The sequence below is a fragment of the Gossypium arboreum genome, chromosome 12 (assembly GCF_025698485.1).
Source record: "Gossypium arboreum isolate Shixiya-1 chromosome 12, ASM2569848v2, whole genome shotgun sequence".
Taxonomy (NCBI): domain Eukaryota; kingdom Viridiplantae; phylum Streptophyta; class Magnoliopsida; order Malvales; family Malvaceae; genus Gossypium; species Gossypium arboreum.
This window is the reverse complement of record NC_069081.1, coordinates 16838323-16865627: the sequence shown is the minus strand read 5'-3', so window position 1 is coordinate 16865627 and position 27305 is coordinate 16838323. Positions and strand designations below refer to the sequence as shown.

The 27305-nt window shown below is 35.8% G+C and overlaps 1 protein-coding gene across 2 annotated transcripts; it reads right to left on the bottom strand.

Moving 5' to 3' along the window:
* Window positions 1-24812: 24812 nt before the first annotated feature.
* LOC108484543 (uncharacterized) lies at window positions 24813-26473 on the bottom strand. 2 transcript variants are annotated; one of them, XM_053022624.1, is made up of 2 exons: window positions 26236-26473; window positions 24813-25774 (listed from the first exon to the last, which is right to left on the bottom strand). In XM_053022624.1, exon 2 carries the CDS (start codon window positions 25770-25772, stop codon window positions 25092-25094), a length of 681 nt encoding a protein of 226 aa, XP_052878584.1. In that variant the 5' UTR covers window positions 25773-25774; window positions 26236-26473; the 3' UTR covers window positions 24813-25091. The 2 variants fall into 2 exon arrangements, with proteins under 2 accessions (XP_052878584.1, XP_017643852.1); XM_017788363.2 differs by having other exon boundaries at window positions 24813-25786; window positions 26236-26471.
* Between the last annotated feature and the right edge of the window lie 832 nt (window positions 26474-27305).

Below are 27305 nucleotides of genomic sequence, written 5' to 3'. Positions count from 1 at the left end.
AAATGTGAATCAAATGAAAATATGGGTTGTAACACCCCTTACCTGAGTCCGAGGTCGGGACTGGGCATGAGGCATTACCATACTTAATCACACACATACAATCGTTTCTAAGTCACCAAGACTTGATCAAATTTAAAGCTCTTTCGAACTTTGTTTAAACTCCTAAATGTGGGCCTACGAGGCCTCAAACTTTCATTGAAAACCATTTGGAACCAACTCGGGTCCTTAATCTGACTAAATAAAAATAACTCTTGGAACAGGGCACACGCCCGTGTGGAAGGGCAACACGCCCGTGTGGTCATTATAACATGGCCGTGCTGATGGCCAGTGTGACACACACGGCCTAAGCATCTGGGGACACACCCGTGTCCCATGCTCGTTTGAATTAAATTCTAAATTCGAACCTATAGGGGTTTTCACATGGCCTGACACATGCCCGTGTCCCTCACACGGCCATGACACGCCCGTGTCTAAAAACCTTGTCATTCTATTTCTAACGTCAGCACCCAATTTGGGGCACACGGCCAAGGCACATGCCCGTGGCTAGAGGCTGTGTCCTCCACACGGCTGAGACACACGGCCATGTCTCTAGCTGTGTGTTTACTACCATGTATTCTGACTTGCAAATTTTACATGCAGGGGACACACGATTGACCAACACGCCCATGGGGCTGACCGTGTGTCTCACACGGCCTAGACACACACCCATGTGGACAATATAAGGCTATCTACAAAGCCTTTGCCACCCTGAAACACAATCTAACATCAACCAACATATCAAAGATTTACTTAATATGAGTTCTCATTCAAACAACCATAGTTAAGACCTAAATACATTACATATATTTACCCATGCCAATAAATTCACATTCATGACAGACTGACTTGCATTCACATAATAACTTTCAATATTTTCCATTTTCCATGGCCTTATACAAAATGAATCAAATGCTAAAGTAAGCCAACACATTTGGCCAATTAACAATGACATAATACTCAAAAGTCAGGGTCCTATACATGCCATAATCAAAACAAAAGATCTAACTATACCAAGTGCTGTTGGTGATAGTGTGATCGATGCCTCTAATGTCCGATGGTCCTTGAGCTAATTAGGTGGCCCTATAAGAAAATGGAAAGGAGAGGGAGTAAGCATAAAGCTTAGTAAGTTGCATGCAATAAATATAACAAAAATTTTACCACTCATCATCATACTCATAGTACTAAAGTAGGCATAAACACAACTTACGCTCCAAAGATTTACGAAAGAAAGAGTCCCGGGATCGGAAGGAAATTTAAATGCCTCACACAGCAACTCCGCTAGGCTCAAGATTCAAGAGCTCGCTTAGCGCTCAAATGATCGGCTATCCCAGAAAAGAAAGCCCAAGATTCTCGGATCGAAGGACATACTCCTTATTCCTTCTATCTAGGAAAGGTCGCACCAATAATGCAGCTGAATACGAAGCTTTGATTATGGGACTGGAACTAGCTTTGAAGTTCAAGATCCGTCATATTGAGATCTACATCTCATATATTTCAAATAGGTACCTATACCACTCACAATATGGTTATACTCTTCTCGTTTAACTTAAACTGCCACTCTCACCATTGAACCATTTGGAATGCTATTCGATATTCACTAAGCCTCAAACAAAGGGTATAATGCCGATGTCATGTCCCAGACATGGTCTTACACTGGCTCATCTATCAAGTCGATGCGATGTCCTAGACATGTTCTTACACTTACTAGTAAAACTGAGGCTGGCGCCATGTCCCAGACATGATCTTACACTAGCCCTCACATATTCGTGCCGATGCCATGTCCCAGACATGTCTTACACTAGCTCTCGTCACAATGCCGATGCCATGTCCCAGACATGGTCTTACACTGGCTCTCATAATGTGGCCGATGCATGTCCCAAACATGTCTTACATTAGCACACAAATAACCCAAATGTCATGGCATGAATATCTGATTTGTTCTTAAGGTTCACCCGGGAGTTCTATTATCTCAATTATCTTCATGTATTTTGATTTCCACACTTAAGCAATTTATGCTGTAAAAAATCATGCACAATTGATAACAATGTAGTTGCATTATTTACACGCAACTTACCTCGGTAATCAAAATGTAGGTGACTAGTCGGTTTTATTGCGCTAGCTTTGTTTTTCCCCGGTCTAGGCCTGGATTGTGTAATTCTTGATCTAAAATGATAAAAATTCACAAGTTTAATTATTTTATCAATCTAGGTACTCAACAATTCATAATTGGGCAAAATGACCATTTTACCCCTAGACTTTCACAAAATGACCATTTTACCCCTAAACCCGAAAATCAATTTTTATCGAATTTCCTTGTTATTACAACCTCAAATTCCTAATATTTCACAACATTATTATCTATTTTACAAACTTTACAAAATGGTCCTATTAGGGTTTTCATGAGAAGTCCTTTCACAAAAGTTGTTTATTTCACAACCATGATTCATTTTCTTCCATAAAATTTCATAAAACAACTTGAACACTCTCATCATAAAACCCTAGTCTTTCAACCATTTTACAAAATAGTCCCTTCATTTGAAAGCTCATGCAACTACGGTTCTAAAAATACAAAAATCTTCAAGAAAGACCATCAAAATGACTTACTTGAGAGGGTTACAAGTTGCTAAAACTTTCAAGCTTGTAAACCCAAAAAATGGCTGAATTTTTGGTGGAGAAGAAATGGTGAAAAGGGATGATATCATCTTTCTTTTATTTTATCTCTATTTTAGTCAAATAAGCTACCAAAACCCACCTAATTTGACATTTTGACCATTATTGTCCCCATGGCCGATCAAGCACTCTTTTTAGGGTCTATTTTCCCTTTAAAGACCCCCAATTTTGGTTCTCTAGCTATTTGACACCCTTAACTATCTAAATAGGACTTTTGCACTTTATGCGATTTAGTCCATTTTCGCGATTAAGCTCTCGTACACTAAAATTAATTCACCAAAATTTTCATGCACCTTTATAATCATGTCATCACTCATAAAATAATATTAAAATAATTTCTACAACTTCAGAATAGTGGTTTGTAACCACTATTCTGGCTATCCCCAAAATCGGTCTGTTACATGTCCTGCTATGAGATTATGTGAAATTCGACTATCATGGGTTAAGGGTAATTTGTATAAATTTGCCATTTTGTGTAAAAAGGATTAAATTGCAAAGTAGTTAAAAGTATAGGGGAAAATGTATAATTTTCCAAATATATGTTAATTGAATTAAATGGTTACTGAAAATATTGAATTTGATGATTTATAGATCAAGATAAACAATTACCGGAAATTACATCGGGGGAAACGAAAGATGACGGTTGTACGAGAAAATACGAGGTAAGTTCATATAATTAGAATCGAACTTTTCTATACTTGTGATTATTGAAAAGAATGTGTATAATTGATATATTTGAAGTATAAATGTCTTATTGTTATATTGTATGTGTGACCGAGCCCCTTTTGAACTATTTGAATTCTTTGGATACGAGTGATATGTTACTGAGATTACCATATTGGTTGAGCTCCTGCGTTTGTTGCGGACTCACCACAGCTCGTATGAGCTTACCGATTCAGCTCGTAAGAGTTTACTATTTCAGCTCAATGGAGCTTACCGATTCAACTCGATAGAGCTTGCTGTTTCAACTCATTGGAGCTTACCGATTCAGCTCAATAGAGCTTACTGTCCATCAGCTCAGGAGGAGCTTACCGAACATGGCTCGAAAGAGCATATATTTTAAAGAATTGACAGATTATTGATATTGATCACTCGAGTATCCTTTGAAGTTCTAATAGGTTCAACGGGCGTAAATACTTTTTATACGGATAAGTTACGGATTATAATTGTTATTAATTGTATATGTATGTTATGTGAATTTGGAATGATACAAAGTTTTGTATTATGGATGGATATATGTATTTGTCAAATGACTAACATGTGATGGATACTTGTGACTAGGTGTTGGTTAACTAAATTGTTGGCATTTTAATGTTGCTTTAATATTATATAAATGGTAAGTTTAATTTTGAATTATACGGGCTTACTAAGCTATAAAGCTTACTCTGTTTCTTTTTCTATGTTTTTATAGAGGCTCGATAGCTCGCTCGTTCTGGACAAGTCGGAGTTGCAGATCACTCTGTCCAATTTTTGATTGGTACTTTTGAACTTGTGGATATGTAAATATGGCATGTATAGGCTAGTTTAAATGATGTTAGTTATGATACTTGACAACTTGATTTGAGAATGTTTTTGTATATAAGTTGAGCCATGTGATTTGGCTTATTTTGTTATTATGTTTTGGTTGTTTATATGTGTGAAAATATGGTATGTTTTGGTAAGGTAATGTTTGAATGAAAATATGCAAGTGAGGTATTGATATGTGTTGTTAGATAAATGAGTTTTGCATGGCATTAGATAGGTAATTGAATATCAAGTTGAATTGGTATATATTGTATTGAAATGGTTATTATGGTTGCCAATTGGGTTGCATAAATGTGGTCAATTATGCTTATAAATGTTTGTGTTTATAGGGTAGCAAAATGCCTTTGCAAATAGCCAATTTTTGTCCACACAGGTAGAGACACGGACGTGTGTCTCAACCGTGTGCGACACACGGTTAGGTTACACGACCGTGTGTCCCCTGAGGAAATAATTAGAGATTCAAGTCAGTCTTGAGCATAACCTAGACACATGGGCGTGTCTACTGGCCATGTGAGGCACATAATCTTGGCACATGGGCGTGTATGGCCATTTTGAAAGGCACACGGGCTAGACACACGGGCGTGTAGTCAGCTGTGTGACCCAAGTTAGTATACTCTCCAATTTTCACACGGTTTAAGACACGGGCGTATCCTCGGTTGTGTGAAACAAGTCAGTATGTATGCCTTATTTCCACACGGTCTAAGGCATGGGCGTGGCTACTAGTCGTGTGAGGCACATGGCCTGTTCACACGGGCGTGTGATATTTGAAATGTTGAAAAATTTCTAAGTTTCTAAAATTTTTAATATGTTACAATCTAGTCCCGAATGCATGATTAAGGCTTTCTTTGCTTGTTTTAAGTACATGTTGAATATGAATGAATGATATTGATTGAGATTTAATGTTATGGGATAAATGATTGTTCTGAACTGAGTTATAAGTCTGGTAATGCCTCTAAACCTATTCAGGTGACGGTTACAGGTTAGGGTGTTACAGGGCTGAAATACTTGGTTCATCAGATCCATGAAAGCTTCCAATGCATTAGTCAGTCCAAATGGCATCACTAGGAACTCGTAGTGACCATAATGAGTCCTAAATGTCATCTTATGCACATCAGCCTCCTTAACCCTCAAATGATAGTACCCAGATCGGAGATTAAAATTAGAGAATATCGAAGCTCCTTGAACTGGTCAAACAGATCATCGATCCTGCGTAACAGATACTTGTTTTTGATGGTCAGCTTATTCAGTTGCCGGTAGTCAATACACATCCTCATGGATCCATCTTTTTCTTAACAAACAGTACTAGTACTCCCCACCAAGATACACTAGGGCGGATGAACCCACGATCCAACAACTCCTGAATCTGAGCCTTAAGCTCTGTAAGCTCTTTTAGTGCCATTCCATAGGGAGCAATAGACATCGGAGTTGTACCAGGGAGAAGCTCAATCCCAAACTCCAGTTCCCAATTCGGAGGTAAACCAAGTAACTCCTCAGGAAATACGTCCAAAAAATCCCTTACAGTTCGGATTTCCTTTACAGTAGAGTCCCCAGAAGCGGAAACACTTACGTAGGCCAAGTACGCCTCACATCCCTTGTGAACTAGTTTCTCAGCCACCAGTGCAGGGATCACATTCGATAGATTATCTAGACACTCTCCAATCACAAATACCTCATTATCCTCCTCAGTTCTCAAGACGACCCTCTTAGTCGCACAGTTCAGACTGACACGGTGCTTGACCAACCAGTCCATACCTAGAATCAGGTCGAACTCCCCAAACGGAAGCTCTATCAGATTAGCCAGAAATACTGATCCTTGAACCTCCAACGGTACATCTCTAAACAATTTGCTCACCCGAATAGATTGCCCCAATAAACTCAGTACTGTGACCTCACTCGTAATGCTCTCAACCATTAACCCCAGATTTTTAGAAACAGAATAGGAAAAATAGGAGTGAGTGGATCCTATATCTATCAGTGCAGTATATGGTATATCAAAAACAAAGAACGTACCAGTGATGACTCCAGGAGCATCTTCGTCTTCACGATGACGTGCAGCATAAACCAAAGCAGGCTGTCTCGACTCAGTCTGTCCAGCACCTCTGCTTGGTGCTCTCTGTGTATGACCCATGCCATTCCCAACCTTGGCCTGACTACGACCTTTCGGTGACTGCTGTACCACCCTCTATGGCTGTGCAGTACCAGTACCCTGAGCTTGCATCTAATTGGCCCTCAACGGACACTCCCTAATACAATGATCCAATGATCCACACCTCAGACACTCCCCAGTCCTCCTCCAACACTCGCCCTGATGGCGTTTACCGCAATCAACATATGGCTGTAGTCCAATAGCAGTAACAGGGGCCTAGGTCTAATCGGCCTATCAGATCTGGCCTTTTTCTTAGGCCTCCGTACAGAACTCGAAGGCTTCGAATCCCTCTTGTACTTACCCCTCTCTCTATCTCTGTTTTGGTACTCAGTGCACTTAACATCCTCGGCGATATTAGCCTTCTCGACCAGTGAAGAAAAATCACGCTCCCTCTACGGAGCTATCAGGACTCTCAAATTATCCCTGAGGTCATCTTCAAAGCAGACACATCATTCATACTCAGTCACCACCATACCTCGTGCATAGCGGCTCAGTCGTAGGAATTCGGCCTCATACTTGGCCACAGATCAATCTCCCTGAGTAAATTTAAGAACTCCCTCCTACTGGCATCTACGTAGCTCGTCCCTACATATTTCCCCTGGAAGGCAGTCTTAAAGAACTCTCAGGTCAGACGTTTGGGCTGAGTGCCCTCCATAACAGTCAACCACCATTGATAAGCCTCATCCCGCAATAGTGAGATTGTACCCTTTAATTTCTGCTTAGTGGTGCAATCTAGATCATCCATGATCCTCTCCGTAGCCTCAATCCAGTATTCAGCCACATTAGGGGTGACCCCGCGACACCCCTAAAGAGCTCATCTCTATTGGATCGGAGTCGTTTCGTAACTGACCCTCAGCCCCTAAATCCAGTATTGGGTCCAGTGACCCTCTCCAATATCCTTAGCATAGCCTGGGACAAAGCGTTGTCCCCAGCCATGCGATCTTGAGACCCAGTCACAATAGCAGGTGACACTGGCGTCTCACTCGTGTCCAAATTAGGCACGCTGCCAAATGACAAGGACTCAGCTCGAGCCTCTCTATGGCCTCTTCCACAGCCTCTAGTACCCTGTCTGCGGATACCTCGTGCACTCATGTCTATTCGAATTTATCTGTATTACGAATTTTATGAATTGGTTACTGTTTCAGTATTTATTAGCAGATATTTTATGTAAACAGTTTCAGTAATTCAGAGTGATTTTTGTAAATCGCAGTCTCTATCAGTTTTACTATAGTCTCAATATATACTATCTAGAGTGTTTTCACAGTATACTACCTACAGTAGTTTCAAAATACTTACAGGATCAATGCCGGAAACTCAGTGTACCACAATCTCAGTCATATCATTTCAAATTAGTTAAAAACCAATTCTTAAAAACCAAGTTTTAAAACCCAAATCCACAGCCGAGTTTTGTAACCTGACTCTGATACCACTAAATGTAACACCCTAAACCCAGCTTAGGCATAATGGCCAAATCTAGTGGCGTCACATGGAATAAATTTTGAAGTCAAATTACTAAGTCGAAACCATTTTTGTTGAATATCTTCTATTTTATCTGATGTCAAATTCAAAATAGTTTTCTCGTTAATTTAATTCGTTCAAAATCGATTTTGTAGCAGAAGCTTTTAAAACCGTGACATTTGAGGAAAACTAATCATGTTTAGTGAAATCATCATTTTTAATAAAACCAAGTTTATGTTGAGTTTGCAGTTTAAAAATCTGAAATAAAAACAAACAGTCCAAAAGTCCAATTTACATAAAAATATCCCAAAAATAATTAAGAAATAAATACCATAACTAAAATTAAAACGGTTTAATATACGTGTGCCCACCGTCGAGTCCTCTACTGCACCAATCCGTCAAGTCTGGGGATTACCTGTACACATGAAACAGAAGGGGTGAGCTTATGTAATCTCAGTGTGTAATCCCTACAGAAAAAATGCATACAGTCACTTAGCAGTAAACAGTCAAATGCAAACTAGGCCTAAGCCCATTCCAGTTTCAGTAGTAATTTAGGCTTTAGCCCATTTCAGCTTCAGTATCAGATATGCATTAGGGCCTAAGCCCATCAAAGTATCCGTGATAATTATACAGTATTCAGTAACAAAGTCATATCTAACTATCCTCTATACACCATCTCCATCCAACCCTACTCTCCATGTGGGGATTAAATCAACACACTTATCCCTACACTCCAAGTAGTATTGAATGTGGCATAAACAATAGTTTGCAGCAGCGCTGCCAGTATATTAGGCTTGAGAGCCTTTCAATACACTTCCTCCAAATAAAATCAACCCAACTCCATGCAATGCATGACATGCTATCTCATGATCATGTATACATGCATACTATCATCATGCTCAATATATATCCATCAAACAGTCAGTTCATACAATTAGGGGTCTAAGTAATGTTTACCAACCCTACAATAGGTTCACAGTCGACTTGGGCGACCCGTGCAACCTTAGCCATTAATTCAGTGAAAATGGCTCACATGCCCATGTGGCCAGCCCATGTGGGGCCACACGACCCAAATTTGCCTTGGTCGTGTGGATCATACGGCCTGGCCTAGAATCCAACACTCTCGTGTGGACTACCTGTGTGGGCCCACAAGCCCATGTGGCCCACATGGCCCAAATCAGTCTAGCCTGTGTGTCGCACATAACCTACCTGGCCATAACACGGTCGTGTCTTATGCGCACGGCCTAGCCTCGTTGATCACACACCCGTGTTAAGGCACACGGGCGACCACACGGCCATGTGGCATCGACAGTGAGGTTTTTAGCTTTCCCTGAAACCTCGTTTTCTATATTTTTGGGTACACACCTAGTATGGATTCGATGCAAAACACTTCCAAAGCCTTCAAAACCTATAACAAAGCGTTTAAACATCCAATTAACAGTCGATTACAAAATGATGCAAATCCCAAAATAGAGTTTAAGACTTACTGACGACTCAGACCGACCCCGATGCGAATTAGGCTATCCAAACGGAACTTCACCGAACCCTACTTCACCTAAACCATAAATATGCAGAAATCAGTCCCTTAACTCACACCAAACGCCAACCTGACTAGTTGTAAAACTAGACTACAGGCATTGGAAACTCACTTACTAGAGCAACGCGAGAACACTGAGTTAGCGAAGAACAAAGACACGATCTAAAAGAGAAAAAGAACAAGAAAAATGAAGGAGAGGAAGAAGAAAGGAGAAATCGACAAATGCAGAAACCAACGTCAGAACTATTAAGGGAGAGAGAAAAACAATATTTTTTTTGAAATATTCTGATAACTCCCCACTAGTTCACATCCTAACCACCCATTACTTAGACTTCTACTACCTTTGAAACTCTACCGCAGAGCCGAGCAAAAATAAAACTCCCTCGCTCGCGTAGGAATTCGAACACAGGACCTCCAACGCACCAACCTATATCTTAACCACCAGACCAGCAAGCCCAGTCTAATATAAAATTACAAATAATTAAATATAAGCCCGCTGAACAGAGACAGACTTAGATCCAAAAATAACAAAATTTGCCCAATGCAAGGTTTGAACTTGGGACCTCTCACACATACCCAGAACACTTAACCACTGAAGCAAATACATAGTTGTGATACATTTATCCAAAATAGAAATATGAATTTTTGGGGCGTTACAATTTCATATTGAATATTTTAATTTTTACTCAAATATTGCTTAATTTCCAATTTAGTCCCTAAACCGATACTAACTTTATTTCTTCACAATTAATCTTATATTTTCATACAAATTTTTCTTTAAAATAAATTGAACTCCCTAATTTCACTTAAATCCATAAATTTTGAAATTTTCACAATTTAGTCCCTATTACACAAAATTTACTATTTGTTCTACAATTTAATCCTTTTTCATTTCTAGTGAAAAATCTATCAATTTAGTCCTTAATACTTTAATTATTCAACATAGACAACATTTAAAAACTCAATAATTTCTAAAATTTTTACATGGGTTGGGTAGTATTTAATTCTAGGATTCTAAAAATATAAAAATTACAAGAAAATGGATTAAATTGACTTACCAATTGAGCTTTGAACTTTGAAAACCTTAGCTTTTTCTCCTTTTTCTTTCTCTTTTCCTTCTTTCTTTTCTTTCATTTTACTTATTTGTTTCTATTCCTTTCTCTATTTCATTTCTTTTATTTATTTGTTTATTCTTTTATAATTATTATAATAATATAATATAGTATATATACTTAAATATGAAGTATTACATATATTATTATATACATATGTATATTATTTTTACACATGTAATTATTTTTACCATACACTTGTTAAATAGGGCTTAATTTCTTATTTAGTCCGTTTACTTTTTCTTTAATCTATAATTAAATTTTCACCCTTTATACAATTTAGTCCTTATACCTAATTACCCTTAATTCATTCAAATTTACCAAACCAAAACCTAATTAACCACACAAATAACTTCATAAATATTTTTAATAAATATTTACGAATCCATTTTACAAAAATGGAGACCTGAATATACATTTTCCGATTACCCGTGACTATCGGGTCATTACAACTACATAGAGCCCGAGACACTTTTGTTGCGGCTTGGACTGACATCGTTTAGTTTCAAAAAGGTATATCTTCAACCCTATTCCAATCTGACTTGTTCTTCATACGTGGATCTATTGTTGATAACAGTCAAAATAATTTTTCTACTACGCCACGGGGCATACCAATGATCCAAGAGGATGAGGTGCAGTTCTTTTGAAATTGGGTTATGTAACTTTTAGTTGTTTTTAAAGATACTTTGGAAAGAAACTTTTTCAACTTATGGTGAAAATTTTGCTGCCACAAGAATGAGAAAGTTAACCTAGAGGAGGATTGTTGATTATATAAGCATTATTGCGTGATATTTGTAGGGTAACTTTTTAAAATTTTGGTTGTTTCCATGTTATTTTTGACATATATGTATATAAGCAATTAATCATATTATTCAATCTCATTGACTTGGATTCTTATTATGTCTTATAATTGTTATTGTTATTGTTTGTACTTGGGAAACATCTTCATTGATGTCTTCACCTAGAAATTTGCTTGCATTGTCTTCCTTAAACTTTTGGTGAAACTAATTGTTGAATTTGCTTGTTATATTCCATAATCCTACTCACTATAATCAAAGTGTCATACACTGAAGGCTCAAAATTGTCTCTAAAATAAAAAAAAAAATTGTTAGTATGGGTTTAGAAACCCTATACCAATGGTCAAAAAAGCTATTCCGATGGAAAAATAACAGTTGGTACATGTAACGTTGGTATGGAATTTTATCGATGGAAATCGTGATTGTCAGAATAGTTATAAAGTTCTAAAACGACAGTTAGAGTGTTAGTAAATTAGCAATTGTCTATATAAGTACCATGATTTGCTTAGTACATATAGCAATAAATATTTTTTTCAGTACAAGTACAATGTGAAATTTTATTATATCCTTAGACATATAGCGGCTATATGAACTATCGATTAAGGATCTTACTAATATAAACATATCGATATTTCTTCTTACATTGGTATAAAAGGAAATTTCATTATACCTTGAACATATAAAACAATACTAATGGTATATATAAGTTCGAATATAAATTTTGTAACTTTAATTAATAATATTGATTTGTTTATATTCTTAATTCAAGATACTTCAAAACCAGTAGTCTAATCATAATCTTTACCCAATTCAAACTATGTTTCTTTTGTCGGATCTAGTGTCCTAAGTGTAGTATTTTCGTTAATATACACTTGTAATTTTTTTGAACAGATTAGTTAATAAAATTATTTATGGATTACATTAATACTTTGTTTATTGTCCTCATTTGGTTTTTGCACGTAAAGCAAAATAGAAGCAAATGTTACTCATTGGTTGTTTAATGTTTAACTAATATTAAGCGGTATTACGTACTTGGATCGTAATACAGAAAGACATCTTATAATTAGTAGACGAACCTAAACATATCCTTAGTATAATTGAAAATGAGCAAATCGATTGAAAAGGTAATATGTCATCTATCAAGTCCAATTGGGGAGATCCTTGTCTTAGGCATCAGAGTGAACAACTCCCAAAAGATAAAGACATAGATATGACTATCTGGACTGAGAGTACATCGAATTGGATCCAAGAAGAATAGATCCTGAGTTCGTTTATAGATTTATTCACTTGTGGCGTTCATAGTATGACATATCTAAATCCTGAGCGAATGGCGGACTATGTATGTGTGACTCGTACACACTGTGATGTACGTAAAAGCCCGAGTTTGAATAGATAAGGAATCGAATGTTGGTGCGTTGGGTGTAAGAATTCAATAGAGTGTGGCCTCACGAGTTGAGCCCACTAGAAGGCTTGTGTTGAAGTTGAGGCCAAGCGAGTTGAATCCGAAAAGGCCCCCCTCTTGTGAGCACTCTCTTGCCCTACTCAGCCAATCATATAAAGCTTCTGTCCAACATACTACTGAGCATGAAGTCTATCTTCACTTGGGAGACCAAATACAAGTTTTTTGAGACTTAAGAAAAGAAGTTGGAGGAAAGGGTTCGCCAATTGGAGACTCCCGAGAAGCAGCACCTCTCCAATAAAAAACGCATTTAGAAGAATGAGGAAGCCCTGGAGAAGTATAAGGTGGACACCCAATAAAACATTCATCATTTTCTACTTAAGTTAAGGGCAAACCTTGTATTGCATGCATATGTTGTTATGGGTCCCCTTGACTTAAGTTAGTTAAACTTCAATTATCTAGGCCAATTTACCAATACATACATTGGCTTCAATGTTTACTGTAACACCCCTTAGCCCGTCAGGAAACCATGGTGTGTATTATTCAACCAGACAAACCACCTGATGAGTTAAGGGCATTACTAACGGACTCAAATCAATCAACTTAACTTAGGAGTTTTAGAAAAAGAATTATGAATATTTTCCTTAGCATAAAAGTAACTTTTCTTCTCTCATTAGATATCGCAATAGAAGTTATAAGAGGAAAACTCTATTATTCAACTACTACCTAGCATGGCGTTTATATTGAAATCATAAAATTTATGATCAGCAAATTAAGAGGGTTTGATATACATCTTCAAAGAAGGAACAATTCTCCTTTAAGATAAAATGATACAAACTATATATTTAATTACAAATGTTAATTACAAAACATATGTATACGCCATTTGCCACGTAGCCAAGCATTATACAAAAATAGACAAATGGCTCATTCATAGACGTAGCTCTGGCGGCGTAGTCCCCTTCTATTGATCTTCTTTAACTGGTAAACTCTTAAACCTTTCTTTTTTGATTTACTAGATAGAAAGAAGCTACTGTGAATGAGGTTCAATAGGGTTTTCATTTGGATATTGAATTGGAAGGAAACTTTCATCCAGAAACTGTTTGCATGTCTAGAGTTTCATGTTATTTCATAGGGTTTTGGTTTTTTTTTTTTATGTTTAAAGAGGTCGTTTTGTTGTTTTAGCCAGAGAAATAGGAGAAGGTCCCAGTGCCAAAGGGAAGGAACCTATAAAGTAGATAAAGCTCTGAGTAAAGAATTTTGCTGAGTTCCTTTATACCTTGAGTTTGTAATATATGTTATTTTGTTTAATCGTGATCACTGTACAACTAGATAAGTGGCTCTATCTTTTGATTGGTGTCTGTGTCTAACAAAGTGTGTTTAAAGTCCCAGTGCATGCAAGGGTGAAAACAGTTAAAAAGACCCAAAAATCTGATATATTCACAGTGAAAATACTCATTCCTTGGTGCACAAGCTCCGTATCTAGATTGGTGTAAAGACGCAATGGAGGAATGTTGTGTATGATGATGAAAATAAGACACATGATAATATGTTTTACCTCCAGTATGGTATTCTGGTGCAAATTGTGATTGTTGAATACCCATCCTTGTGGGGGAACACATATGTGTTTTAAAACAATAAGGAAATTTGGTGGGTATGGAGGTGGTAATTAATAAATAGCTTTGGTAAGCGATTTGAAGATACAAAAAAATTGGTTCTTTGAAACTAGAACCAAAAGCTAGCACAATGAATGGAGTATATGGGAAAAAGGGTACATGTGTAAAAAAACATAGTAGTGCACGTTGCATGAAAAGTAAATAGTAAGCTTGTCAATTATAAAAGGGTAGTCCCCGCGAGTGGCGTATATGCAGAGTAGTTGTGCCCGTGTCCATTATATGTGGGTTTACAAACCAATTAGTGTCCACTGGTAGGCTAAGATTGATCACGGTAGTATCCGCCAACTAATACTTCTGATCAAGATAGTTGTATCCGCCAAGTGTGACATTCTAGCATTTCGAATCAAGTTTAACCTAATAATGTCTAATGACAATTGTAGTGGGAATCATTTCCGTAGGAACTCACTAAGTTCTCACAAACTTACTCCGCTCCTTTCTCATTTTCAGGTTCTTAAGTTAAACGTGGTGATTAAAGGGAGACAATCAGATCAACGGCCAATTGTGAGCCTTATTATTTGATGGGGGTACTAGGTTTATTGTTAGGTGCCACCTTATATAAGTCACAAAACTATATTTTGAAAATGATATTTTTTAATTGAAGTGTTTACTAATAGCCTTGCAGACTTTTATTTAAATGTGGTTTGTAGTGATATTAGATTTCTTTGAGTTGAATTTTAAACTATTGCTTGAGCATAAATTCGAAAGAATATTTCGCATGAACTTATAAATACTTTTTCTAAGTTGTCGCCAAATGCTATTTACTTGTACTTTAATCTTTAAAGTGGTGTGGTACCAATTTAAAATTTTGCTTTCAAGAGTATATATATCTACATTTTAAATTCAATGGTACACCGCTTTGGGAAACGAGTATCCGCCAAATCACAAAGTAATTTAAAAAGAAAAGTTTAGTTTTTTCAACGATTTGACTCATGACGCCCATACTCAGATCCGACAATAAACTCGGGCATAGAGTGTTACAAGCTTATTATTAATATAATAATAATTGACTCAATTTAAGTTAACTTGCATTTAAAATTCATGTTATTCATAAAATACTCTTTTTCAAAAATTAACTTATGCTTTTCAAAAAGAAATATTGATTTTAAGAATGGAAAAGAAATATTTTTTGTTGAGTAATAAGTCATTTTTCATTAATCAAATAATTTTTTCGTGAAACAAAAAAAATACGAAAAAGATTTCATATGTCATTTCCATGGAAGAAACACACTCTAATAAAAAAACAGCTAAGGTGCATTTAGACACCACATAGTATGTAAGACCCCAAACCCAAATCCGTCGCCAGAACAGGGTTACAGAGTATTCCAGAGTTTACAGAACAAATATACAGAAATTTCATATCATACAATATTCATATTAGAAACCAATCAAAATCATACATATTGTCCCTTATATGGGCCCTCGATGCCCAAAATACACGTTAGAAACAAGTCAGGACTACATCGGATACTACAAGAATTATTTAGAAAACATTGAAATTTTTCAAAGGTACTAGGGACACAAGGCCGTGTGACTCACACGGTCAGGAGACACACCCGTTTCCCAAGTCAGGTGGATATTCGAAATAGGGACACACGGCAGTGTCCCAGCCCATGTCCGTGCCTGTGAAACTCTCAGACTTGGGTCACACGGCCAAGCCACAAGCCCGTATGCTAAGCGGTGTGAGCATACTGACTTATGCAATTTAAAATATATAAGGGACACACCTGTGTCTCAGCCCGTGTGGACAAAAATAGGCCATTTTCCAAGCCACATTTCTCACCCAATTTGACATCAACCTAACTCAACATTTTGCACATCAACAAGCCTCACCACCACCCTTCGAAAATTGAACCAATCGACATCACCACAGTCGTCATCTATCGCCACTAAACCGCCATCATAAGCAACCAAAGTCGTTTATCCCTAAAGACTATATAGAAACCATTGTTCGAACACAGATCCAAACGACCGATAATATTCTAGCTTCACTCAATCACAGACGAAATTGATTTTTAGCACCTCTAATCATCGATTTAGACAATGAAGACTCAAAACCGTCTCCACCCCCTACAAGACGAATGACCGCGCCTACTAGGAATCATCACCGACAAAGCCCAACTTTAATCGAGACAAAATATTTGGAGAGCAGCCCCACTACTTTCGAAAGGTCGATTCCTAACCTATAACTCGTTTTACCTCTACTGACGTATTATGTAGGTTACTCGGATAAGGTTGAGACTTCTAACGACCATAGTGAAGGTCCCTTGACTAGAAACATGCGTGTTATTCAGTTTCAAACACGGTCGTCCGCTACTCAAGCCCATTGACCACCGATACATGAGCCAGTGACGCCTATACACAGCAGTACTGGCGCTGCTGGAAATTCATGTCCACGACCCGACTTGCTCGATGAAAATGTTTGACCATCACAAGATGGTCAATGTAATAGGCGAGGCAGTGCCTACACTATTCCCACTGAAGGACGATTACGAGGGTTTCTAAACTTTTTGACCCTGGAGCATCGCGCAAGATACGACAACATTCGACAACATCCACTCCCGGTCTGTAAGCAAATTGATCTTTACATTATTAATATGTTAAATATTTGTGAAGTTATAATGAGCTATTTTGATGCTATTGGTTGGAGTTCATTTGCAAATATTTCATGTAGTGCATATTATGAATTGATTTATGAATTCTACACAACACTTAGCTTCAATATTAATGCGTTACGAACTGTTGAAATGCAAGACATTGTCTATTTTTGGTTACTTGGTAAAGACTTTAGGATGTCAATTTCTGATTTTAACATTTCCATGGGTTTCGTTGACCCTGACAACATTCAATCCAATTCCTACCATACTGTTTTGTTAGATATTCCAAGTAACTTAAATGCTCAAGATATTTATTGTACTTTAACTCATTCTAGAAATCAACTTTATAATCCAAAGACCTCTAAGGACTTATAGGTACATGAACCTGCTTTGAGATATATTCATTGATTTTTAACTTTTAGTTTCTCAGGTCTAAATGATTTGTCATCTATTTTAACTAAAACTGAATTGTTTTTTTTTTTTTTGTGGTGTATGCATTCTAGCTTTAAAGTTAATTTAGGATATTTGTTTGTACGGAACTTTCATGTTGTTTTGCACTCTAATCAACCACTATACTTGGCCCATATCTTACAAACTTAATTTCTTGACTTTTTCCCTCTGAAGTCGATTTCTCGTCTTTAACATGTGCATATACTATGGATAGCCTAAATGAATATTGTTTGGATTCTATGGGTTTGATTGCCGGAACCCCTACTGCATATTATTTTGTTCCTCCAGGTACACAAATTGCTCGTGGAAAAAAGGTCTTTCGCCAACATCCACACTTCACTACTAGAGAGCAAGAGGAATAGCCTCATTCATCTGTAGAGGCATGTTTAAGCCGAACCGAAGCTCGACCTGAAATAATAGAAACCCAAGTCTCCACAATCCTCGACATCCTGCAAAGTCGTTACCCCCAACACCGACAACATCGTTAAAAACACATGGGGAGTATTCTTAACCTTTCTCTTTATTTGATGTTTGAGTTACTGTATTTTATTGCATATAAAACATGCTTGAGGACAAGCATAGATTAAGTTGGGGGGTTGAAATGGTAAGTATGCATGGTTGATTGATTGAATTTTGCTGCATGTTTCTCTTTTGCATATGTTCAATCTTATGCTAGATTTATTCTATAGTTTGTTTGACATTGAGCCTCTAATCTCATTACTTAGTCAATTTGGAAAATTGGGTAATTTTTGAATTAAAGTGTTCAAGTATCTAGATTAATCGACATGTGTGTTTTAAAGTTGATATATGTAACTAGATTTTTCATGAAAATTGATTTTTTGGATAAAAATATTTGCTTGTAAATAAATAAATAAATAAAAGCTTAAGTTCTGAGTGAAGGTTTCAAAAAATTGGCTGAATTTAGTAACCGGGATAAGGTGCTTGAGTTGTCATCTCATCTCACATAAAAAGGTTTGAGTGACAAACCGAAAACTTGCAAACATTCTGCTAACCGAGCTGTTAAAAAAAAAAGAGATCACTTGAACTAAGTAATCAGGGTAGGGTGCTTGGGTTGTCATCCTAGTTCGCGTAAAAAGGTTTGACTACGTCTAAAAAAATATATTAGCATGAGTAATTGAGAATAATACCTTGCAAATTTTGATTCAAACTCAATTTAGTGAAATGATTCAGTTTACATGTTTCAATTTTATGGACACTTGTTGATCAAACTAGGTATTTTGAGCACTTATTTATTTTTTTCCTATATTTTTTGCATTGATTATGGATTCAGAAAAGAGGTTTGATTTCTAATAAATTATTGAATAATTTCTAATGTATGAAAGTGTAACATCCCGAATTAGGGCCTAGTCAGAACAGTGGTTTTGGGACCACAAATCCGACACAATAAAATTTGTTTTTATTATATTTTTATGATATAAAATTTCATGAGATAATTTCGTGAAAATTTCGTTCGAAAATTTTGACGTTTGGGTACTCAATTTGATCAAAATGACTAAATTGTAAAAAGTGCAAAAGCTGAGTTCTACATGTTAGAAGTGTCTAATTGTTATGAAATTTTAAATTGGAGGCCCTTAAATGGAAATTAGACCATTGGATAATTTTTTGGACAAAAATGGACATGAAATGGGTGAAATAGAATATTTTTAAGTTAGGGGCATTTTGGTAATCTAGTAATTAAAATGAATTAAAAACAAAATTAAAAGCCAATTTTTGTCCATCTTCTACCCCATGGCTGAAACTTGCATGGAGAAGACATAGCTAGGGTTTTTCAAGCTTCCAAGCTCGATTGTAAGTCTGTTCTACCCCCATTTTTAATGATTTTTACGTTTTTGAAATCCTCGTAACATGATCTACTCATTTCTACCCATATTTTGAGCTAGGGTTTGTGTTTAAAAATTTACCCATGGATGACATGCATATTTTTTGATGTCTAATGGTATAATATGAATGCTCGATGTGTAATAAACGACTTTTACTAAGTGATATTCGGTGAAATTGTCAAAAAGGATTGTTTTGTAAAAATTACAAAATTTGTCATAAAAGTGTGATTTAGTAGAAATTAGGGGCTGCTACAGTTATCAAAATGATTTGGCTAGACTTAAAATGCAAGAAAATTGAATAAAAATCAATTTATGAGCCTAGGGTCCAAAGTGCAAATATGTGAAAGTTTAGGGGTCAAAATACAAATTTGTAAAAGTATGATTTTTGGACCCATATGAATAATGTGACTAATTAGTAAGCTAAATGTGGTATTATAGATCAAGGAAAATGAGATTCAGGCATAGATTGGAAATGAATGAGATTATGGACTAAATCAGAATATATAGTTGTACTCGAACCCGAGGTAAGTTCATGTGATTTTAATAATGCAATATTGTATTTGAATGCTAATGCTTTGATATTGCACGAGTTGTAAGTATATATATATATATATATATATATATATATATATATGTGTGTGTGTGTGTGTGAATAATTTGATATTATGTGATTATTTTGATGATATAACATGTTCTTGATGTTTTGCTATTATGATGAAAATGTTGCAATGCCATGTGATTATGAGATATTGCTATGTGAATGAAGCCACAACTCGAGTACGTCTGGTAAAGGTTTGGAAGTTTGATGGAATATGATGTTTCTTTGAAACGAGTAAGTTTGTATGTAAATAATATTTCGATTCTTTTTATGTTATTATCTTTTGTTACTATATGAGATGTGGCTGTCTATAGAATGATCAATTTATGTAAACTACGAATTGGGATTGACTAAGAACGAGTTAGTACAATGTTGAAAAGTGAAGAATTTCCCGATTGAACCTTCGGAATAGAAGAGATACGAATGATCCGTTGTGAGAACACATGTGTAGTACTATGTGCAGGCTACTATGTGTTTAAGATAGTTTTAGGTTACGTGTGTAGCACTAAGTGCAGGCTACTACGTGTACCAGATTGTTAGGTCGCATGTGTAGTACTAAGTGCAGGCTACTATGCGTACTTGATAGTTTCGATCACATGTGTAGTACTAAGTGCAGGCTACTACGTGTATCAGATGGTTAGGTCACGTATGTAGTACTAAGTGTAGGCTACTACGTATACCAAATTGATAGGTCGCATGTGTAGTACTAAGTGCAGGCTACTATGCGTACCCGTTAACTTTGATCACGTGTGTAGTAATAAGTACAGGCTACTACGTGTATCAGATGGATAAGTCACGTGTGTAGTACTAAGTGAAGGCTACTACGTGTACCAGATTCATAGGTCGCATGTGTAGTACTAAGTGCAGGCTACTATGCGTACCAGAGAGCTTCGGTTACAAGGGTGGTATATGCACAAGTCACCGAGTATCTGTTATTATTCCGATGAGCTCAACGGGAAATTTACTAAGTGAAAATACATATGTACATGACTATGTGATGAATAAGTGCAAGTATATCTATGTGAAAAGTTGTGAATAATGTGCTCGATAGTTGAGCGAATCTTTTGGTAAGATAGAATGGAGTAAGTGAAATTATGTAAAAGTGAACTTTTGTAACAGAACAATTTTGGACAGCAACAGTTGTGTGACTTTGAAAAATCACCAAAAATGGTAGAAATTGAATTAGAGGTTGAATAAGATATGAAATTAACTATTAATGAGTCTATTTTCTTATAAAAGAAACGGTGAAGGCAAAAGAATTTCATATTCTGTGTAATTGGATTTTTGTGAGATAGGGTTAGAATGATTTTGAAATCCCCTGTTCTGATTTGGGAAAATCATTAAAAATTGTAAAAAAAAATAATTATGGGTCATAATTTGCATGCTTAAAATCAAAGTCCATTTTCAAAAGGAATTGATGGGGACAACATCCGAGAGTTGTACCATGAAATAAATAATTATTAGTGAAGAGAGGTCAGAACTGTCGGACAGTGAAACAGGGGTATCTTTAATGAATAAACTGTACTAATTAGCTAAACTAAAAATTCTAAAAATTTTATGATAATAATATATGTGAGTCTAGTTTCTGGTAAAATTAGTTGTTCTCAATTTGGAGTCTCGTACCATGAAATAAATAATTTTTAGTGAAGAGGGCTCAAAACTGTCGGACAGCAAAACAGAGGTATATTTAATGAATAAACTATACTTATTGGCTAGACCAAAAATTCTGAAAATTTTATGGTAAGAAGATATATGCGTCTAGTTTCATAGAAAATTAACGGGTCTTTATTTTGAGTTTTGTAGGTCCAAATATAAATAAATCAGAAACTGTGACTCGAGAAAATAGCATGACTAGAAAATCAGCAAAAGTGTAATTATGATTACATTTTCATGGAATCATGTTGATAATTTGCTTATTATTTTCATACGGACTTACTAAGCTTTAAGCTTACTCCCTCCTCTCAATTTCCTTAGTGTTCTCAGGTCAGCTCAGGGTTGGAGACCGTCGGAGGCAGCATCACACTATCAAGCCAACAACTCCGGAGTATTGTCATATGTGTATTAAATATTTTCAAGTGAGTGGCATGTATAATGACTAGTTTTTATGTTAGATGTTGTTATGATTAGCCAAATGTATCGGCTTATATTGATTTATTGTATATGGCCATGAGATGTGGCTTAAATGGTTATGGCTTGTAAGCCTAATTATTCTTGCTATGTGTTAATGTTTGTGATGTGTTTATAATTGGTTGTTATGAATGATTAGTATAACACATGTACATGCTGAATGCTCTAAGACCATTCGAGGTGGTCGTGGACATGGAATGAATGTTTGGCATGGAAGTAAGTTGATAATGATTGAATATGGAAAATTGTAGAATGTGAATTGGAATGTCTAACTTGGTGTAACATGAGTATAGGTAATAAACACATGTATGACAACATGTAAATGCTTTAATGGAATTTTACTAAAGGATGATTAACCATTAAATTGATGTTATAAGGTGTGTCTATAATGTGTATAAGTATGGGAGAGAATTAAGCACAACATAAGGCTTGGAAAATAGCCTAAGTGTTGGCTACACGAGCAGAGACACGACCGTGTGTCTCAGCCGTGTGGAAGACATGGCCTAGCACATAGGCGTGTGGCTTGGCCGTGTGGATCAATTTGTTTTGCTGACATCATAAACAGAGAGTTACACGGCCTGAAGACACGGGCTTGTTGAAGACACACGAGCGTGTCCCTGTGTCCACACAGGCGTGTGACCCTGTTTCATGAAAATTTCTCTAAGTTTTTCCAGAGCTTTTTAAAGTCCTCGATTTAGTCTCGAACCACCCCGATGTATGTTTTAGGCCTCGAAGGCCTGTATAAGGGACAATCTACATGTGTTTGAAAAGTTTTAATTTGGATGAAATTTTACGGCCCGATTTTGCATGTTTGTGAATGTTTAATTCTGGTAACGCCTCAAACCATGTCCCAGCTTTGAATACGGGTAAGGGGTGTTACAGAAAGTACAATATACTTAAGGGCAAGCATGAGCTAAGTAGGGGGGATTTGATAACATGTTAAATTTGCATGATTTTTTGTGTTTAAATCAATTAATTATTGAATTTATCCCTGCTAAATTAGTGATTTTATGTTTTAATCCTGTCAAAAATACAATTGGGATGCTTTGAGTCAAACGAGGAAAAAATGACTAATTTGTAACATAGTCAATAAAGTATGGTCGAATCAGAAACTTGGAAATAATCAAGGACTTATCAGATTTGTTTTGACCTTGTAAAAGCTAAAATTAGAAGAAAATCTAATTTTATTTTTTATTTAATTCTAATTTTGTGTAGTGGATAGTTAGGCCAAATTTAGGAAATCATATGTATATAAATATGGCCTTTACGATATCTTGAAAATACACTTGAATTCACTTGGAATTGAATAAAATTATTTTTTCCCTTCCGATTTCATGCGTTAGTAACATATTGCTACTCCATTTCCATTTCCTTATTTCTTGGCAAAATTTTTTAATTGATTTCCAAGTCCCTTCCCTTTCCAACTTCCACCATTTTCATTCAAATCCACTCCATAACCAACCAAAGCATGATTAAATTCATGCTTCTTCTAACTTAGCTTTAGGCCGGTATTCTTTCCGATCGGGAATCGTGAGATATGTATCTGTACTAAAATCTTTCCAATCGGTATTCACTATTTTTCCTAAGTATCGGGATTGACAAATTCATCCCTTAAAGGTAACTCAATTTTAAATCAAAAAGCGCGTTGGGTTGGAGTCGTGTTTGCGGACAGTTGGGGAAATAAGTCGGCCATGCTATATTAGGATCACTTTTCCCTTGATTTGTTCTCAGAGATTCGAAAATGATCGGCAATGGTTGGTTCGCAGGTCGTACCAGGATCAACTTACGAGAGAAAGAATTGTCGACTAGGACGTTCTAGCTGCTATAACTAGCTTATTATTTGGAGGAGAAAACTAATTTTCGAGGATCGGTCCTGAGATCAGAAATTGTCAAGTCTAGGGCTAAGGCTTACTTCTTCTATTATTAAAATTCAAATTTGACTTCTAATTTTATTTTACTCCCTATTTACTTAATTGCTTATTTCTACCATTTCTATTATTTAATTTACAAACGTCTCAAAACTCTTGATTTATTTATTTATTTTCCAACAAGATGTTTGGAGTCGTAGGCACGACTATTGCCATGATTATCGACACGATAGAAATTCTGATCACAAGTTAAATGCAAAAATTGATTATAATACCAATCCCTGTAGACTCGACCCTACTACCACTCTTTACTATTATTTAGAATTATTTTAATTGCAAAAATTATTTTTGGTTGTTTCGACGCCCAGCAAAGCCATAAAAAGAGAAAAAGGTAAATTATACCATTAATCACTAAATTATGGATAAGTTTTTGTTTTGATCACTTAATTAAAAAAGTTATAATTTGATAACTGAATTATTTAAAAATTTTCATTTAAGTCAATGAACCATTCAAAATTCTAATGAGCTCCAAAAGAATATTCGACGATTGAATGGGAGATTGATACCCGTTGAAGAGTAGAAGAATATAACTTAGATCCAAATCGATTTGACGGTCAACGTGAAAAAAAATTACAGTTTGAATTTTAATTCGTAAATTCATAACGTAGAAGAAAAAAAAAATCCTCAATTAGTGCAAGTAATACAAACAAAAAAATCATATAATATTGATTTTAACAATGTGATAACTTAAATGAAAAGTTATTTTAGTTAAATGAAAAAAAAAACTCACTTATAGTAACCAAATTGTAATGATCAAAATTTACCCTTAAAAGAACAGTGACTTCAAGCCAAATGCTTTGAAAACCTTGAGGAGGGCACTCTCGTTCTCCTCACCATTAACAACATTCTCAGGAATGTCACCTGTTTTCGACTCCATTACCGGAAAAGATGAAGAGGAACAAAATTTCCATGGCACTTCAGTACAATAGGATTACATTAATTGAACAAGCAATCAACATAAATTTTCCATGTCTAAAGAGGAAAAATGAGGAACTTTCACTTGTTTTTATTTTGAAAAGGTGAACATTAACACTGGTTTGAGTTGTTTCTGATGCTAAAAAGAAACAAAAATGACAGTATCATTCATATAGACAACTTTTTCTCAAGCCCAAACATAATCATTCTCCAGTGCTGCTGGTATATCTACAGACACTGAATATCCAACACTGGATAACAGCTTAAATGCTGAACTATTTCACCAATAAAGCAAAGCGAGGACGACAAACACCCCAATCAACAACAGAAGATTCTTCAAAACATTATCTGCCTGCTGCCCTCGTGTCGTCGGCTGGGGAAACCCATGAGCAACACCACCGTGAAATGTATTGAACCCATAAGGAAACCCTGAAGTTGTTCCATACACGGTAGCATCTGGAAATCCATGAAAATGAATATTAAACAAGGATGGCAATAGGCCTCCAAAACCCATGGTGAAGTTACCGATCCTTGCTGTTGCCATCGGAACAAAACTGCCCATCAATCCAAACCCATAATTTGCAAACTGATTTGTTTCCGGGGGTGGAGGAGGAGCAGTAGCCGGCCTTTGCCCAGCTGGGCGGTTTGGGATTTCCATGCCCGGATACGATTTAGAGCGCGGGTCAGTCTTGTTTTTGCCCCTGCCATAAAGGGGAACAAGTTTTTCCTCTTGTATTAGGGCCTTGCAAACCGGACATTCTTGAGAATGCGAGTGATGGTGCAACCATCTGTAGAGACATGGCCAGCAGAAGAGATGACCACAAAGTGTGACGATTGGATCTTGAGCCAATTCAAAGCAAATATTGCATTCAAAATCACCAGCATCGTTAGCATTATTACTGCTCGAGCAAGATGGACTTGGGGGAGGCATGCTTGTTGATTCACCAAAACCACTCGCCATTCCTTATATACCTCCTAACACAAAAAATCAAGTTTTCATGAGGAAAATGCACAGGATAATAAGGCAAAAAACAAATGAGAAATCCAGAAATTCAAGCTACCGAATCAAAAGATCACCGCTCTCAATCAAACTCTTCAAAACACAATTCCCACTTTTTTTAAAAAAGAAAAGAAAAGAAAAGAAAATTTGAGATGCCAAATTACCAATAGCCACCAAACTAATAAAACCCTAAAATTCCAAAACTTTTTGAATTCGTCAAATTAGCCCATAAAACGATATTAATCATAAACCAATCCCAACAATTAGAGAAAAAAACCCTAACGTAAAATCAGAAAATAGATCAAAGAATTAAAAACCCAGAAAACTAAAAATCTAGAAACAAGACCTCATCCGCATTCATTACAAAGTATAAACTAAAAGAAAAAATAAAAACATATCTAAGAAGTGGGTAAGAGAAACCAACCTGAGAATCAAAAGAATAGATTGATGAGAGTCAAGGGAGAAGGTTCTTAAATGGAAATTAGGCAATTTCGGGAATATTCGAGGCTATTCGAAATTTTGCTTGTTAATTCTCAAGTCCAAGGCAATTTTGAGAAGTAATTAAAGATTCTATATATATAATAATATTAACAGAAAGAAAATCAGTTAAAAGCAGTGGGGTGGCGTTTTATCTCTCTCACTTGAGACTTTTTCGCAAATTGGAATTGGAATTGCTTAAGTAATCTGAGTCAGCACTAACACCTTGTTTGGTGATGGAGGAAAAAAAACAACAATTTTTTTAGTAAGAAAAATAAATTATCTTTATTAATAATTGAAATACACATTATATTAATAATATAAAAATACTATTAGAAGGAGTTGAGGGAGATTGTCAGGGTCTTTTCTACCTTAATTAGTGGTTGAGAATTTGATATTCGTCCTGAGTATGAAGCAAATTTAAAATTTGTGGTCAGCATTTATTCCCTCAATGGACTTACAAAATATACAGGATTAGTTACTGAGCTCGTTCTGATAGATACCTATATATAGGTGACTAATTATTACAAAAAACTTATATTATATGGAAACTACAAATTTAAAATTCAGATGTGTATTTAAAAATAATATATAATAAATAATGTCATTTTTTATAGGATGTCAAAAGAGATCAAGTTAGTGAAAAGAAAATCCAATGTTAAAATTCAATTTTATAAAAATTAAATATTGAGTTGAATTGTGACGTCAACACAATCAATAACATTATTTATACTAGAAATCTTATCACATATATGCGTGTAAAAACCATAGATTTAGAATATAGACGTGTGTTTAAAAATAGTATACATTAAATAATGAAAACATATGGTTTAAAATTAATTAATCATAACACATGAAATATGTATATTATTATAATTAAAAATTGATTAAATTGTGAATAAAGCGAAATTTAAACACAAATAAATCAAGTTAACAATACTAAAGTGCACTACAATTGTTTATCATATGTTGTCATTAATTTGTGAGCTCTTGTTGAGCCAACTAAATTAACAACTT